Source organism: Neopelma chrysocephalum, unplaced genomic scaffold (assembly GCF_003984885.1).
Source record: "Neopelma chrysocephalum unplaced genomic scaffold, ASM398488v2 Primary Assembly neopelma1_90, whole genome shotgun sequence".
Lineage (NCBI taxonomy): Eukaryota > Metazoa > Chordata > Aves > Passeriformes > Pipridae > Neopelma > Neopelma chrysocephalum.
This window is the reverse complement of record NW_020897752.1, coordinates 45,994-59,496: the sequence shown is the minus strand read 5'-3', so window position 1 is coordinate 59,496 and position 13,503 is coordinate 45,994. Positions and strand designations below refer to the sequence as shown.

The 13,503-nt window shown below is 46.8% G+C and overlaps 3 protein-coding genes across 3 annotated transcripts in view; 1 reads left to right on the top strand and 2 right to left on the bottom strand.

The window, feature by feature from the left end:
• The window catches only part of TMCO4 (transmembrane and coiled-coil domains 4), a 37,013-nt gene extending 35,515 nt beyond the window's left edge, over positions 1–1,498 (bottom strand). The window contains exon 1 of the mRNA XM_027693101.1: positions 1,476–1,498. The gene's annotated coding sequence lies outside the window, so the exon portion shown is untranslated. The remainder of the gene's footprint in view (positions 1–1,475) is intronic.
• Positions 1,499–1,542: 44 nt separating this feature from the next.
• On the bottom strand, positions 1,543–3,826 carry RNF186 (ring finger protein 186). Its single transcript, XM_027693103.1, has one exon. The coding sequence runs from the start codon at positions 3,351–3,353 to the stop codon at positions 2,436–2,438; it is 918 nt and encodes a 305-aa protein (XP_027548904.1). The 5' UTR covers positions 3,354–3,826; the 3' UTR covers positions 1,543–2,435.
• A 3,242-nt stretch (positions 3,827–7,068) lies between these two features.
• Positions 7,069–13,405, top strand: OTUD3 (OTU deubiquitinase 3). The gene is made up of 8 exons (XM_027693228.1): positions 7,069–7,265; positions 8,048–8,196; positions 8,973–9,085; positions 10,877–10,999; positions 11,627–11,752; positions 12,308–12,404; positions 12,662–12,843; positions 13,165–13,405. Exons 1-8 carry the CDS (start codon positions 7,096–7,098, stop codon positions 13,336–13,338), a joined length of 1,134 nt encoding a protein of 377 aa, XP_027549029.1. The 5' UTR covers positions 7,069–7,095; the 3' UTR covers positions 13,339–13,405.
• Positions 13,406–13,503: the final 98 nt, after the last annotated feature.

The following is a 13,503-nucleotide window of genomic DNA, read 5'->3' as shown; positions in this document are numbered from 1 at the left end:
ATGGAGGGGGCCGAGGGGATGGAGGGGGCCGAGGGGATGGAGGGGGCTGAGGGGATGCAGAGGGCCGAGGGGATGGACAGGGATGAGGGCATAGAGGAGGCTGAGGTGATGGTGAGGGACTGGGGCTGAGGGGATGCTGCCTGGGCCCATTTCTCATTACGATTCTTTCAGGCTAGATTATGTTACCTAGTTACTATCTGAAATTTGGAGCCAGCTAGGTAAGGTAATGAGGGCAAGGGAACTTGGAGCTGAACCTTCCTTGACAAAAAGACCACCATGACTTAAACCTGAGTACAAGCAAATTGTTTACGTTTTGGAATAGGAGTATAATTCCATTGGCCTTTTCTCCATAAACATTGCATTTGAACTGCTGAAGAAAGGATCCTGTGTGGATCCATAGGAATTCTTTCAGAGGGCCAGCCTCTCCCTGGAAATCACAGAGCATCCATGCTGCCTTCCCACTGCTGTACACTGCCTTGAGGGAAGCTCTTTCCTGTTTGACTTTTCTTTTGACTCTGTAGAAATTAGTGTAATAAAACTGAACACACCCTTTCGGAAGGGCAGAGTGAAACATAAGAAACAGATTTTACTGATCATGTTCATTCTCTGGTTTCATTTCCTCACACCCACGTGCTGCTGACACACATAGGCTGGCGGGATCCTTTGTGAGTGATACAGAGGACAAGGGACACTGCTGATAAAATATTCATTATGTTTTTTGACTGATGGTGGCAAACTGATCCTGGATGTGATGTTTAAACCCTTCTGGAGTTGGTGTTGTTTGATATCTTGCTTGGCCTCCTACCTTCTTAGGCAAAATTCCCCCTTCTTAAAATTATTTTATATTTAATTTATATTATTTAATAGTTCTAGTGCAGTTTGTCATCTTGAGGACAGTCTATGCTGAAAGACTTGCCCACGGTTTCTGAAATTATTTTCAGTGCAGCCAAATATTTGATCCAGTCTTTATACTTGGAATAATATGGTATGTGGGTTTAAAACTACCTGCCTTTTCCCAATGGAAAAGCTTTTTTCTGGTTGGTTATTAGCAAATGTCATATGTACTCTGCAATAAGCCTGTTGCTGTCCAAATAGATGAGAAAACCCAAAAGATTTATTTCCCCTGGAGGGTCATGTTCTTAGGCAGAAAACAGACTTGTGTTTTCCAAGACTTTAGGAGGACAAGAGGTCCTACCCTCTTAGTCTAATCTGTTTTATCTGCTGTGAGACACTATGTATATTTATATACGGAGCAACTGCAGGACATCAGTTTCCATTCTTATCAAACACAAATATTTACCTGATCCAAGGTCTGCTGAGATCCATGGCACTTTAAAAAATGCAGCTTAACTAGAGAAATCTCCTATTTTTTTCCCAGTTTAATTTTAGTTGGGTTTCAGGGTATTTTCTTAGCAACTAAACATTTTTTTTAAATAAAGCAACAAACTGACACATTATTGCTTTGCTTTACTCACCACCTCAGCTGTGCAGACTCCCTAATATGCTTTTTCAGCTGCAATTCCTGTCAATGAGGATAATGGGAATTGTTTTGACATTAATTGTCAGTGAGGAATTGAAACACAGAAATCAATTAGCAATTAATATTATTTAAATTTAATGGAGACAATCCATATAAAAACATCACACATGGTATGACACAGCAATCGATGAATTTCTGTTTATCTCTGTGAGCACCTCCAAGGGCAACGTGGTATTTCGTGTAAGAGGGGGCAAGAAGAGAGGTGGTGCAGGGATCCAGATAAAGGAATTCAGGTGAGAGGAACTATTTCTGTGGGGAACTGGGAGGATTGCAAGGTTTTTTGCCCTTTGCAATCCACAGATCAAGGTTAGGAGTGTTGGTTTTGCCTCTTCCTCTCACGATTTTGGGTGTAACTTCAGGTGGCATCGACATCCCCTTTTCCCAATCCCTTTCCCATCCCTGCCAGCAACCTTTGGGCAGTGATAGGGATTAAGGTTAAAGCTACTCTCTTCCAAACACCCACTCCCTGATTTAGCAGCCTTATTTCCCCACTTTGTCCCAAGAAAAGGTGTACTTGTGTTTAGAGAGCAGGAAAACACAACCACAGGCTGTTCCAGGACATTACCTCCCGGGTGTTCCAGATAACATCCTGCAGGGCTAATCAGGAGAGGACACGAACAAGAACAAAGTGGCAAAAGCAAACCAACAGAATTTTTAGCCTGGGATAAAAATCCTGTTGAAAACACATAAATATCAACATATAAATAGTTGAGTTTTGTTTCCAGAAATAAGATTTAACAACACTGTGCCTTGGCATTGAGCCAGCCTAGCGAGCTGCTGAATTTATTCTGTGAATGATTGTCTTTAAGTCCATAATTCACTGGCATGCCCAACCTGCAGCTCTGCAGGCAGGGCCAGTCCGTTACCTCCGGGACACGTTCGTTAATTCATTGTTTCAGGCAACAGTAACGACGTGGGTCTCCTTGTCACAGGAGGTGGGCGAGTCACTCTTGCATCTCCAGTGGAATTTAGGAGTGCAGCAAAGCACCATGGACATGACCAACCCCAGAGTAAGCAGGAGACAAATCACCCATTTGACCCTCCCCAAGTACATAAAGGGGAGGATGAGGATGGCGAGGATCACCCCGAGCAGCAGGAGCAGTACAAGTCTCTGCACAGCCATGCTGGTGTCTGCTGGAACATTCTCCTCTGTGTTTAAAATGTCTTGGCTGCTCTGAGTCCAGCTCTTGCTGTCCAGCCCCATGGCAGGGATGTGCACCTCTGGGTCTGACTCGAGGTTTTCCAAGTGCTCCAGGATGTCTTCTTTATTCTGGAGTGTGCGGATGAGCCCTTCTGACACAAAAGTGGGTTTTCTGCACAGAGGGCAGGTGATGATCCAGGTATTCTCCACTTTCCTGAGAATAAGCTTGAGGCAGACAGCGCAGAAGGCGTGCTGGCAGTCCAGGAGCTTTGGGACTCTGTAGATGTTGTACTTGTTGAAGCAGATCAGGCAATCCAAGTCCACGGATGTGGTTGAACACTGGTGGTTCATTTCCAATGTGCACGTTTTGGGACAGTCTGTGTTCATTAGCACAACAAGAGGCTTCGAGTGTGGACAGTCTCTTTCCAAAATTGCTGGTTTGAAGGCAGCATGACTGTCTTGCTCTGTGCCTGAAGGTCTCTCCATGTCTTTAATACACTCTTCAGTGAATCCCAGTCTCTTCCCTTGATTTGTATTCTGTGTTAGGGGTCCTGCCCTGCTCATTTCTGCAGCACCTCCTGCCGCGGGCGCAGGACCGTCCTCCTCAGCCTGCAGTACTCGCAGAGCCGGCCATCCGTCTTCCTTGTTTGGCTTGTCAGTGGATTTCTCCATGGAGATACACCTCCTTGCAGCTTGTCTTCCCCTGGCTGAAGGATTTCGCTAGTCTCTGGCTCCTTTTATGTGTTGCTGTATTCCTGCTGTATGCAGGATTGATTAGTGACAGCCTTAAGTGAGTCGCGCTCTTACAATATGATGTTTTTATGAGATGGGGACCTGAGTTAATCATTAACTTCCCAGCCAAGACAGTTTACAATGACTGATAACATCACTGGGCAATTCCTGTCCAGAAGCAGACTCCATGGCATAGCTGTGACAGCCAGACACTACCGTTGTTATTAAATTAGAAATTAGAACTTTCTTTGTTGAAAGCATTTTCATTGGTCTCTAAACAGCGCTTTGCTGGACAGTTACAGATTTAGGGGAATTATCTACTACTGATGTTGGTATGCTGAATGCAGTGCTTGAATTAGATCATAAGTATCACCAATTTTGAGTGCTCTGGATAGGAAATTTGCTCTTGGTTTAGCAATGAGTATGGCCAGTCTTCGCGAAAGAAGATTTTGGGAAAGGTCTTTTACCTTTCAAGCTAACCACTAGACCACCAGGGGTCCCCTGGTTTAGCAATACTGACTACCCTACAGCACCAAGAGAAGAATGAGATTGAGATTATTAACGTGAGTGATGAATGTCCAATAATTATCAAGACATTATAATGTCTCTTATCCTAGTTGGTTTCAGCCATCAGAGGGCTTCCAGTGCAAACTGAAGCATGACCGAGGCGCACAGAGGATCTCAGAGATCCATGAGAGAGATCTGGAAGTTAAAAATAAGGTTAGTGTATTTTTGGGACACAACCTCATGCACTCAGGAGTGCCATTCCTGAGCGGTTTTGTGAATATTCATCTTGTCTGATGAATTTTTTTTCTTGTATGAAAAAAATGCCTGAACAAAATCCCTCCGTCTCTAATTTCTTTCTGCCTTTTTATTTGAGGGGGTAAAATCCAGGTGTTTTCTCAGCAAGAATCCTGTGGCAGAATGGAGCAAAGGAAATAAGGAAGGAAAGGAAGGATCTCTAATCCCAAAAAGATGGACTAGGTCAGTCTTACCAGCAGAAGACATGGAGTACCACTCATGAGTAGCCTCAAGTGCACCTGAATGCTCAAACTGTCTGTGCCCCCATGTCCCAGCCCCTCTCTCCTACAGAGGAGCAACAGAAAGAATGAAAGCAACAGAAAGAAATGAAACAACTGCAGTTGAGGGGGACAAGGAGTTCAGGATGGCTCTAATCTCCTGAACTTGCTGGTGGGGGGATGAGGTGAGCAGTGCTTGTTCTTATTTGCTGAGAAATAGAAGCTTTGTCGTAAGCAAACTTCGTCAAAGTGCCTGAGCACTCCTGCTTGTGTTTCTGCTGACATGGCCTGTAGTGGTGCTTGATGGACTTTTGGGTGACCCTGGATTTTAGGAGCCTGGAGATCTTTCAGCTGCAGAAGTGGGACTCAAAGTGCAGTAACATCTGCAAGTGGGCTGGTGAACTGCAAGACTCGTGTTTAAAAATAGGATAATTTTCTATTGCATTTGACATTCCGTGCTGTTAAAAAGATCTGGGAAAGTGGAAGACAGACCTGCCATTATTACAGTGCTTTAGAAGCTTCAAATTTACTTTGTCAGTTTCCATGTCCAAAGTGGAAAATGTCTTAAAATTTCCTGATTCTTAATTATTAAATCAATATGAAACCATCTTGCAGAGGTTGGAAGCTCGAACAGACACCTATGCTCCTAAATTAGGAAGTTTAAAACTAGGTGGGATGAATCTATGCTCCATGTCTGTTTGCTCTGTGTCCCATTAATGGGTGGGGGTGACTTGTCTGTGCCTTCTGTCTGATGTGCTGAAAAAATAGTTTCTTGTTGTCCTGCACTGGCAAAGTTTTCAGCCAAGCCCTGATTCTGGCTTTGCTTTGTCCCTGGTGTCACGAGTGATGCTCCCTGGCTGGCATGTGCCTTGTGCTTATCTGAATTGCCCACAACCCTTTAATGCTCCTCAGGCTAATTACTGCCTCATTAATCATTTGCAGTCAGTTTATGTACTCATCCTGTTTTCCTGCTTTCAGTGTGTTTGCATAAGAAAATGTGTTTCTATGAAATGCTTTGTACAGAATTGTTTATGGCAGGAAATAGAAATAAAAGAGCAGTTGTGTCATTCCTGAGTAAAATCCTCACATGCCCGTAGGCCAAACATCCCAGAAGGTACTGGTGATAACTGCTGTGAGCTTCTCCCTGTGCTGAGTTGTGGGTCAGGTTGTTGTGACTCTGGAGAAAAGGGACTTAAAAATAACATACAACTTTAAAATCATCATGATGTGAAGCCTCTTCTTGTATCCCCAGGACTGTTTTCTTAGTGTTTATCACAAAGCCATTTGGATGTGCCTTCTGAGCTTGGAATTACACAGAAATTCATAGAATCACAGAATCCCAGGATAGTTTGGATTTGAAGGGACCTTAAAGCTCATCCCATTCCACCCCCTGCCATGGGCAGGGACACCTTCCACTAGCCCAGGTTGCTCCAAGCCCCAACCAACCTGGCCTTGGACACTTCTTCTCTGGGAATTCCATCCCCCTCACCACCCTCACAGTGAAGAATTTGATCCTAATATCCAACCTAAACCTACTATCTGTCAGTCTGAAGCTATTCCCCCTTGTCCTGTCACTCCAGGCCCTTGTAAACAGTGTCTCTCGATCTTTCTTGTCGGCTCCTTCGGGTCCTGGAAGGCCACAATTAGGTCACCCTGGAGCCTACTCTTCTCCAGGCTGAACAATCCCAATTCTCTCAGTTTTTCTCATGAGAGAAGTGCTCCTCTGGTCACCTTGGTGGGCTCCTCTGGACTTGGGCAATCTGTTGCGATACTGGCAGAGAAAAGCAGGGCAAGGAAGACTAGAATCATGGGGTAGAGCCTTGATGGGGGCTGGTGGTGGGTGACTTCTTAAACCAGTTGCTGTGGGGCGAGTGGAAGAGCTGTGGTGCCAAGGATGGCAGAGAATCCTCCCCAAGAGCCCTACTCTGGACAAGTCACCAGTGTTCTTGCTGTGCCTCTTCTCCAGCCCCCTCTGAGGAGTTTCCCCCAGCGCCTGAGGAAACAAGACGTGAAGATTCAGTTTATGAGCCTTATCACATTTAATTAATAGTTGCAGTCTCAGCTCTCCCAACCCGCCGCTGCTCTCAGCCGTGTTCTCCTGGTACCACCTCGTGGGTAATCCATCCTCTCACCCCCTTAGTTCGCTTCGGAGCGGTGATTTGAGGTTGAACAGACACAGTCCGGAGCGGCTCGTCCTGGCTTATAACGGGCGCAGAAGGCGCCCACCCGTGTGGTCACGGTGGGACGTCTCGGCGACGGGCGGGAGCTCTGCTGGGCAGCAGGGAGAGGCATTAGTGCAATTAGCAGAAGAAGCTAATTAGCTGGAATCTAGCAGCTTTGGGCACAGTATTAGTGATCTGCGGTGCTGCTTCTCGCAGCCCTCCCCGGCCTTTCCCCGCGGATGCACTGCTTCCGAGGCTCGGCTGCACCCTCCTTCCCTTCGCAATTCCCACCCTGTGATTCTCCAGTTTCCCTCCAGGGCCCCTTCTCTGCCCTTCTCCTTCTGCAGGAATCCCCCGGGATGGGCGGTCACGTGCCCTGCTCCGCGTGCCCTGGTCACGCGACTCTCCCGATGTCGCCACCACGTGACCTCCCCCGGTGCCGCGGTCACGTGACGCTCCCGGCGTCGCGGTCACGTGCCCGCTCCCGGCGCCCCGCCCGGGATGTCCCGCAAACAGGCGGCCAAGGCCCGGCCCGCCGGGGCCAGGAAGGGCCGGCGGCCCCGCAACCCCCCCGCCGGATCGGCCCCGGGCCCTGCACCGGGCGGCGGCGGCGGCCTCGCCGGGCAGCTCCGGGCCCTCGGCCTCAAGCTGCGGGAGGTGCCGGGCGATGGGTGAGCGCCGCGACGGGTCTCCCCGGCACCCCCGGGGCCGGCGATTCCCCGGGGCTCCAGCCCCCGGAGGCAGAGGGCTTCCTCCTCCCCGGTTGTGGGGGGTCTGTGTTCTCGGGGGCCGAGGGCTTTCACCTCCCGGGTGGAGAGAACCGTGTGACCCCCGGGGGCTGGGGCTTCGTCCCCCCAGTGGTGAGGAGTCTGCGTCCCCCCGGGTGCTGAGGGCCTTCCTCGCCTGATTTGGGGCGGGGGGAGGAAGCAGTGCTCTGCAGGGTTGAGAACTTCCCCACTGAACCCTACAAGGATCAGGGGGCTCTGCTCTGCTCCATGTTTCTGTAGAGCCTGAGAGCTCTGCCAGTCCCAGCCCTGTTCCCCAGGAGAGCCAAGGGCTCCACAGACCAGCTGTGCAGAGCATAGGATGGTCCGTAAGTGATTGGGTGAAAGGAGCATCAGATGTTTCTGCTGAGAAATGGCTCAGCAGGTCGTTTGTTTGCCCTTTGTTGCATTATGTCACTTGTCCCAGTGTCAGTTTAAGACAGTTTGGCCCACCCACCCACCTAGCACTTTTACCACCTCTGATGACGTGATCACTCATCTTATATTCTTACCAGCCATTGCAGTAGCAGAAGCCATTCAAGTACAGGTGCTGTTTCATATTCTTATCCTTGATAAACAAACTGGGCATAGCTCTTCTCTTTTCCCTTTAAAATCATATTCCTTCTGCACCAGGTGTTTGTTTAATGCTGTGCCTCAGACATGCCAACTTGTGGTTTCTCTTTTGACAGCAACTGCTTGTTTCGGGCCCTGGGTGACCAGCTTGAGGGGCATTCCAGGAACCACCTGAGGCATCGGCAGGAAACAGTGGATTACATGGTGAAGCAGAGGGAGGACTTTGAGCCGTTTGTGGAGGATGATGTGCCCTTTGAGAAACACAGTATGGGCTCCACAGGGCACGCCTGGGAGGGCTTATTGCGTAGTGGGATTCCATCTCCTTGGAACACCTTCTTACTCATCAGTTCCTCATCCCAGAACTATGTCAGGGCTCCTCTCTGGTTTTTACAAATTTTTTGCATTTCTGTCTCTGTAAATGCTGTAGAAAGATGAGCTGTTAAACTTGCATTAAATTTGTCTTGGAAATTGTTTAAATTTAGGAGAAACTTGGAGAAGGAATGAGAGGCAAAAAAGGGAAGGAGTAAAAAAAAATAGTGTTTGCAAAAGGAACTTCAGAAAAATTGTCTAGTTCTCCTTGAATGCTCATGGGTATTTGGCTGTTTTGGTAAGTGACTGATTTCTTTGGGTTTCATTCTCCTTGGCACTTAATGTTTCATACTGGGAATCCAGGGGAAGATCCAAAGCAGAGGTGAATACAGCCTTTGTCCCACCAGCTTTGAGGATGTGCCAGGTACTATGCAGGTGATGCATGGAAGTGGTTTGGTCACTTAGTACGTGGCACTCTTCCTTCTGAGCTAACAGAGACAGTGGCCTTAGTCTAAGGGTGTGCTGCCTTTTTTTAGAGGTTTCTGTGGGCATTTCATTTAAATGCATTAACTTCTGTTGCTGCCAAAGTCTTGCCTGAACACTCACTGTTGGGATTTCCTTTCCAGAATTTCTTGTGCTCATGCTGAAATTTCACTACTTGTTATCCCTCCAGTGCTTTTGGAAGTGTCAGAAACTAGGTTTCTAACTCTTCTAAATGTTTTTTTCCTTTAGTTACCAATTTGGCCAAGCCTGGGACCTTTGCTGGCAACGATGCTATTGTGGCCTTTGCAAGGAACAATCAAATCAATGTGGTTATTCATCAGCTCTATGCTCCACTGTGGCAGGTGAGAAGAAACATTTCTACATTTTGGCCTCATTTTTTGCTGATGAATATAAACAGTGTGAAAACTTCCTGATCTGTCAAAAACGAGCAGTAGCTGTAGTTAGCTGGGCATGATTTAGAGCTGCAGCTTTTACTTACGGTCCAGCGTATTCATAGAACCACAGAATGCTTTGGGTTGGAAGGGACCTTAAAGCCCATCCAGTCCCACCCCCTGCCATGGGCAGGGACACCTTCCACCAGCCCAGGTTGCTCCAAGCCCCGTCCAAACTGGCCTTGGACACTTCCAGGGATGGGGCAGCCACAGCTTCTCTGGGCAGCCTGTGCCAGGGCCTCTCCACCCTCACAGGGAGGAATTCCTTCCCAATATCCCATCTCACCCTGCCCTCTGGCAGTTTGAAGCCATTCCCCCTTGTCCTGACACTTCAGGCCTTGTCAAAGTCTCTCCATCTTATTGTTGGCTCCTTCAGGTACTGGGGGGCTACAGTTAGGTCACCCTGGAGCCTTCTCTTCTCCAGGCTGAACAATCCCAACTCTCTCAGCCTTTCCTCATGGGAGAGCTGCTCCATACTTCTGATCTTCTTGGTGGCCTCCTCTGGACTTGCTCCAGAGTGGAGAGAAGCTTCTCTAATGAGAGCTAAATTGGCTAATTTTCAGAATAATCTTTCAAGAGCTTTGGGATTTGTTAGATACCTATTCAAGCACTGACAGAGGAAAAGAAAGCTTACTGAGTTCCAACATGTTGAATAACCTAATAGAATAAAAAGCAGGAGTTAGGAGAACCAAATGTTGAGTTGGAATCTAAAGGTAACTGTGAAATAGATGAATGGAGAACTGTTGGGAAACCTGAAGTTATGAGTGCAGCACAAACCACAGGCAGGGTTGAAAGGTGACTTGGTGCATGGTCTGGGAGTGGAGATAAGGCGATTCATAGACGTAAAAGGGTTGAGAAACTGTAGCCCTAAAGCAAAGCAGTTCTGGTCCTTTGCTTACTGATGTCTGCTCTGGGAGAGCTGTCAGGCCTCTGAACTCGGGCTGACACGTCAAGCCAAGAAGGTTTGCAAGTGCAGTGGGATTTTCTGCATTTCTGGCAGGAGCTGGAATGCTGGGTAGCTCTTAGCTAACAGTTTGATGATCAGGGTAGGAATTATTCTTGCTGTCAGTGCAGATAATATCAGAGCAGGAGTTTTCTATGGAAACTGCTGTACTTGGTGCTGACAAAGCAAAGGGACATTTGATTGTTAACAGAGTTCCTGAGTAGAGTTAATACATTTTCATGGATTGGCTTTCTTTTAAAACCAAAACACAGCCACTTGGAATCCTGTTAAAAAAGCATCTTGTCCCAGCTGCAGATCAAAACTTATTCTGGGTAACTGTTTCCACTGTGGTCATCACTTGAATGGACTCTCTTTCCTCATATTTGAGGGGAAAATGATATTGTACATTCCCTGGGAGCATTGATGAAGTTGGATGTGGGAAGATGGTCGTAAAACTGATAGATGCTGTGGAAAGTTTAGGAAATAGTTCTGAGCTTTCCACAGAAATATTTTCATCCCGCGTTTTGTTTGTTATGATACAACTGACCAACGTTAAGTATTTGGCTTTCAAACCTTCTCCTTGAGGCAGAAGCTCTGTTGTTACTGGAGGCACAGCTGAATTTTTAGGTCAACTCTTCCTGTTTATAAAACTTCGGTAGTGACGTACTCACTTCCTGCCCAAGAAAGTTAATACTTGGACAAATCTGATGCTGAGGTTGATTCCAAATCCTCATTTGCAGTTTATTTCTTTTGTGTAGATCCGGGGCACAGACAAGAGCAATGTGAGGGAGCTGCACATTGCTTATCGTTATGGGGAGCACTATGACAGCGTGAGGAGGATCAACGATGACTCAGAAGCTCCGGCATATCTTCAGGTGGAGGTTGGTTGTGACAGAATTACCTGAGCCAGCTGTGGGTAATAAATAAAGCTGATGAATGTTGGCAGTTGATTTCCTTTCTCATTTGTCTTGGGATTGAGGGAAGAGTGTGGTCCCTGTGTCATGCTGGGTTAGCAAAGCCCTGAGGCCGTTTTAGCTCCTGCCGCCAGCTCTCCTGAGAAAGGCTGTGAAGGATTCCAACTTCTGGCCTGGAAATCAATCCCCAACCTGATGCTGTGGTGTGGGCTGTCTGGAAGCAACCACATCTAAATTACATATTCATGCACCTCATGTGGGAAAACAAAAGGAAGGGAAGAAAGAGCTGGAAATGCAACATCTGGATGCAGTTGTCCTCTTCATATGTCACTTTTTGATCTTGTGCTGTGCTTGAGCGTCTCTGCACACAGGCATATAATCCATTTATAAGCTTGTTTATTGGCATTCATGGTGGTGTAGTACATGAGAGTAGTGCAGGAGAGAGGGGAAACCTCCAGTGATGATGGAAGTTATGATATTTCCAAAATGCTTTGACACACAATGTTTCTGAGAAAAGTGTTCAATAATAATTACATTTATTAGATTTTTTTTGATTGCATGCTGTGTTATCTGCTGGGCTTTGCTTTTCTTCAGATGCTTTGCAAAAACAATGCAAATAAGACAGAGGAAGTGAAGCCACAGAAGGGCGACTCTGAGGATGAGACTGAAGCGGAAATGGAAAATGCTGTACAAAAAGTGTGCAATGCAACAGGGTGTTCAGTAAGTACTGAGGAACCTTTTTGTGCTTAATGTTCAAATGTCCTTGATACATGAAAGTAGTTCTGGGAAAAATTCTAAAAAATGCTCACCTTGAACTATTTCAGTACCACAGCCCTAAACCAGGATGGATTTCATCCTGGAGTCAACCCTTAAATGCAGATGAAATACCTACTCTGTGTGGATACCTAATAATTCTGGAAAGCTTGTCTTGCAATCTGTCAGAAAATTCACTTGGAAACAAATCCCGTAAGATTTGAAATAATTTGAGGATATTGAATATCCCACATAACTGGATAATCTGTGACTCTTGGCTGTTGTTACTGTGCAAATGCTTAGAACAGAAAGGGCCAAGAGTGAAACAATTATGCTGAAAGAGCATATTCCTTTTTCTTGATATCTTCAGGAATTTAAGGGCTCCTCCCTCACCTTTTTCAGAAATGAAGCATTAATTGAACAATCATAAAAGCAGAAGCCCCCTCTCTGTGGTGCAGGTGGTTAAGTGAATGTGTGTCAGAGATTTGAACTCCTTCAGTGTTCTCCTTCTCTTGTGGACAGGACATGGATTTAGCAAGCCACGTCCTGGAAGTGGAGGATTACAACATAGAATCTGAAATATTTGCGATCTTACAAGTGAAGGAAGGAGAAGGAACAAGTGAGTGCACAGAGTTTGTCACCTGGGGCTTCAGGTGAATGTGATGTCCATGTTCCCTGGGGACAGCAGCAGGACAGATGGGGTTTGCTGTTGTGTGCTCCCACTTCAGCCTTCTGTGCTCAGGAAGGTTGTTAGTGAGGGCAGCCTCAATCCAGCTTCCAGAAAAACGCACTGCTCCAGAAATTCAGGAAGAAGGAATTGGCTGACAGCGTGACAGCTCCTGGGTAGAATGTCTGAGGAAAACCTGTTGTTGGTAGGTACTGAGGAGCAGCAGGAACCCCAGAGCAGGGATCAGAAATCCTGCAGCAAAACACTGTGGGAGGAGAATGGAAGTGGTTCAAGAATCTTTGGAAATCAGAGCTTGCATCAAAGTGAAACAGGAAACAACAAAGGACAGGCTGGATCCAGTGGAGAGAACCAAGCCAGCAGGAACCCACAGGTGCGTGAGGGGGGTTTGATGTGAGCACCCTTTAAGAATTAGGGGTTGCTTACTCAGCAACTCTTTTCTTCCAATCAAAAAGAGTTTCTGCTCACCGCATTTTATCATTGCTGCAGCTGTGACTTCTCTGATAACAAACATTTCCTAGTGACTTGTGGCACTCTTCCCAAAACAGCCTGAAATAAAGTCCTCATAAATAGTTAGGAATGTTCTCTGGCTGCTGCCTTGATATCTGCTTGTCTCCTTTCCAGTGTGTTATTTTTCCCCAGCTGAGCAGAAGAAGTGTGGTTTGAACTTTGTGTTTTCACCCTTCCCTTTCAGGTAGCTAAAAAACAGAAGAAGGAGCAGCAGAGGCTGGAGAAGAAGAAGCGGCAGGAGGAGAGGCACCGGCAGAAGGTCTTGGCCATGAAGAACAACTGTGCAGACAACAGGACAGAGACAGACCCCACCAACCACATCACCTTGGTGAAGACCATGGCAGCCCTAAACATATGACTGAGTGTGTGCTGAGTACTCTGGGGAGAAAAGCAAATAAAACCGATGAAGACAAAACTCCCCCTGAGCAAATTTCCAGGCACCCTTTGTTACCCTAAAATTGGTTTCTGCAGAGGTTTTCAAGGACAAGATACATTCCTGTTCCTTTGGTTGTGGGGAGGACAG

Excerpts from the sequence above, each read along its gene's own strand:
- RNF186 (XM_027693103.1), bottom strand. The coding sequence starts at position 3,353 with ATGGAGAAATCCACTGACAAGCCAAACAAGGAAGACGGATGGCCGGCT.
- OTUD3 (XM_027693228.1), top strand. The coding sequence starts at position 7,096 with ATGTCCCGCAAACAGGCGGCCAAGGCCCGGCCCGCCGGGGCCAGGAAG. Across the intron at positions 12,405-12,661 it reads GAAGGAAGGAGAAGGAACAA|GTACTGAGGAGCAGCAGGAA; the intron begins GTGAGTGCACAG and ends TGTTGTTGGTAG. Across the intron at positions 12,844-13,164 it reads AAGCCAGCAGGAACCCACAG|GTAGCTAAAAAACAGAAGAA; the intron begins GTGCGTGAGGGG and ends CTTCCCTTTCAG.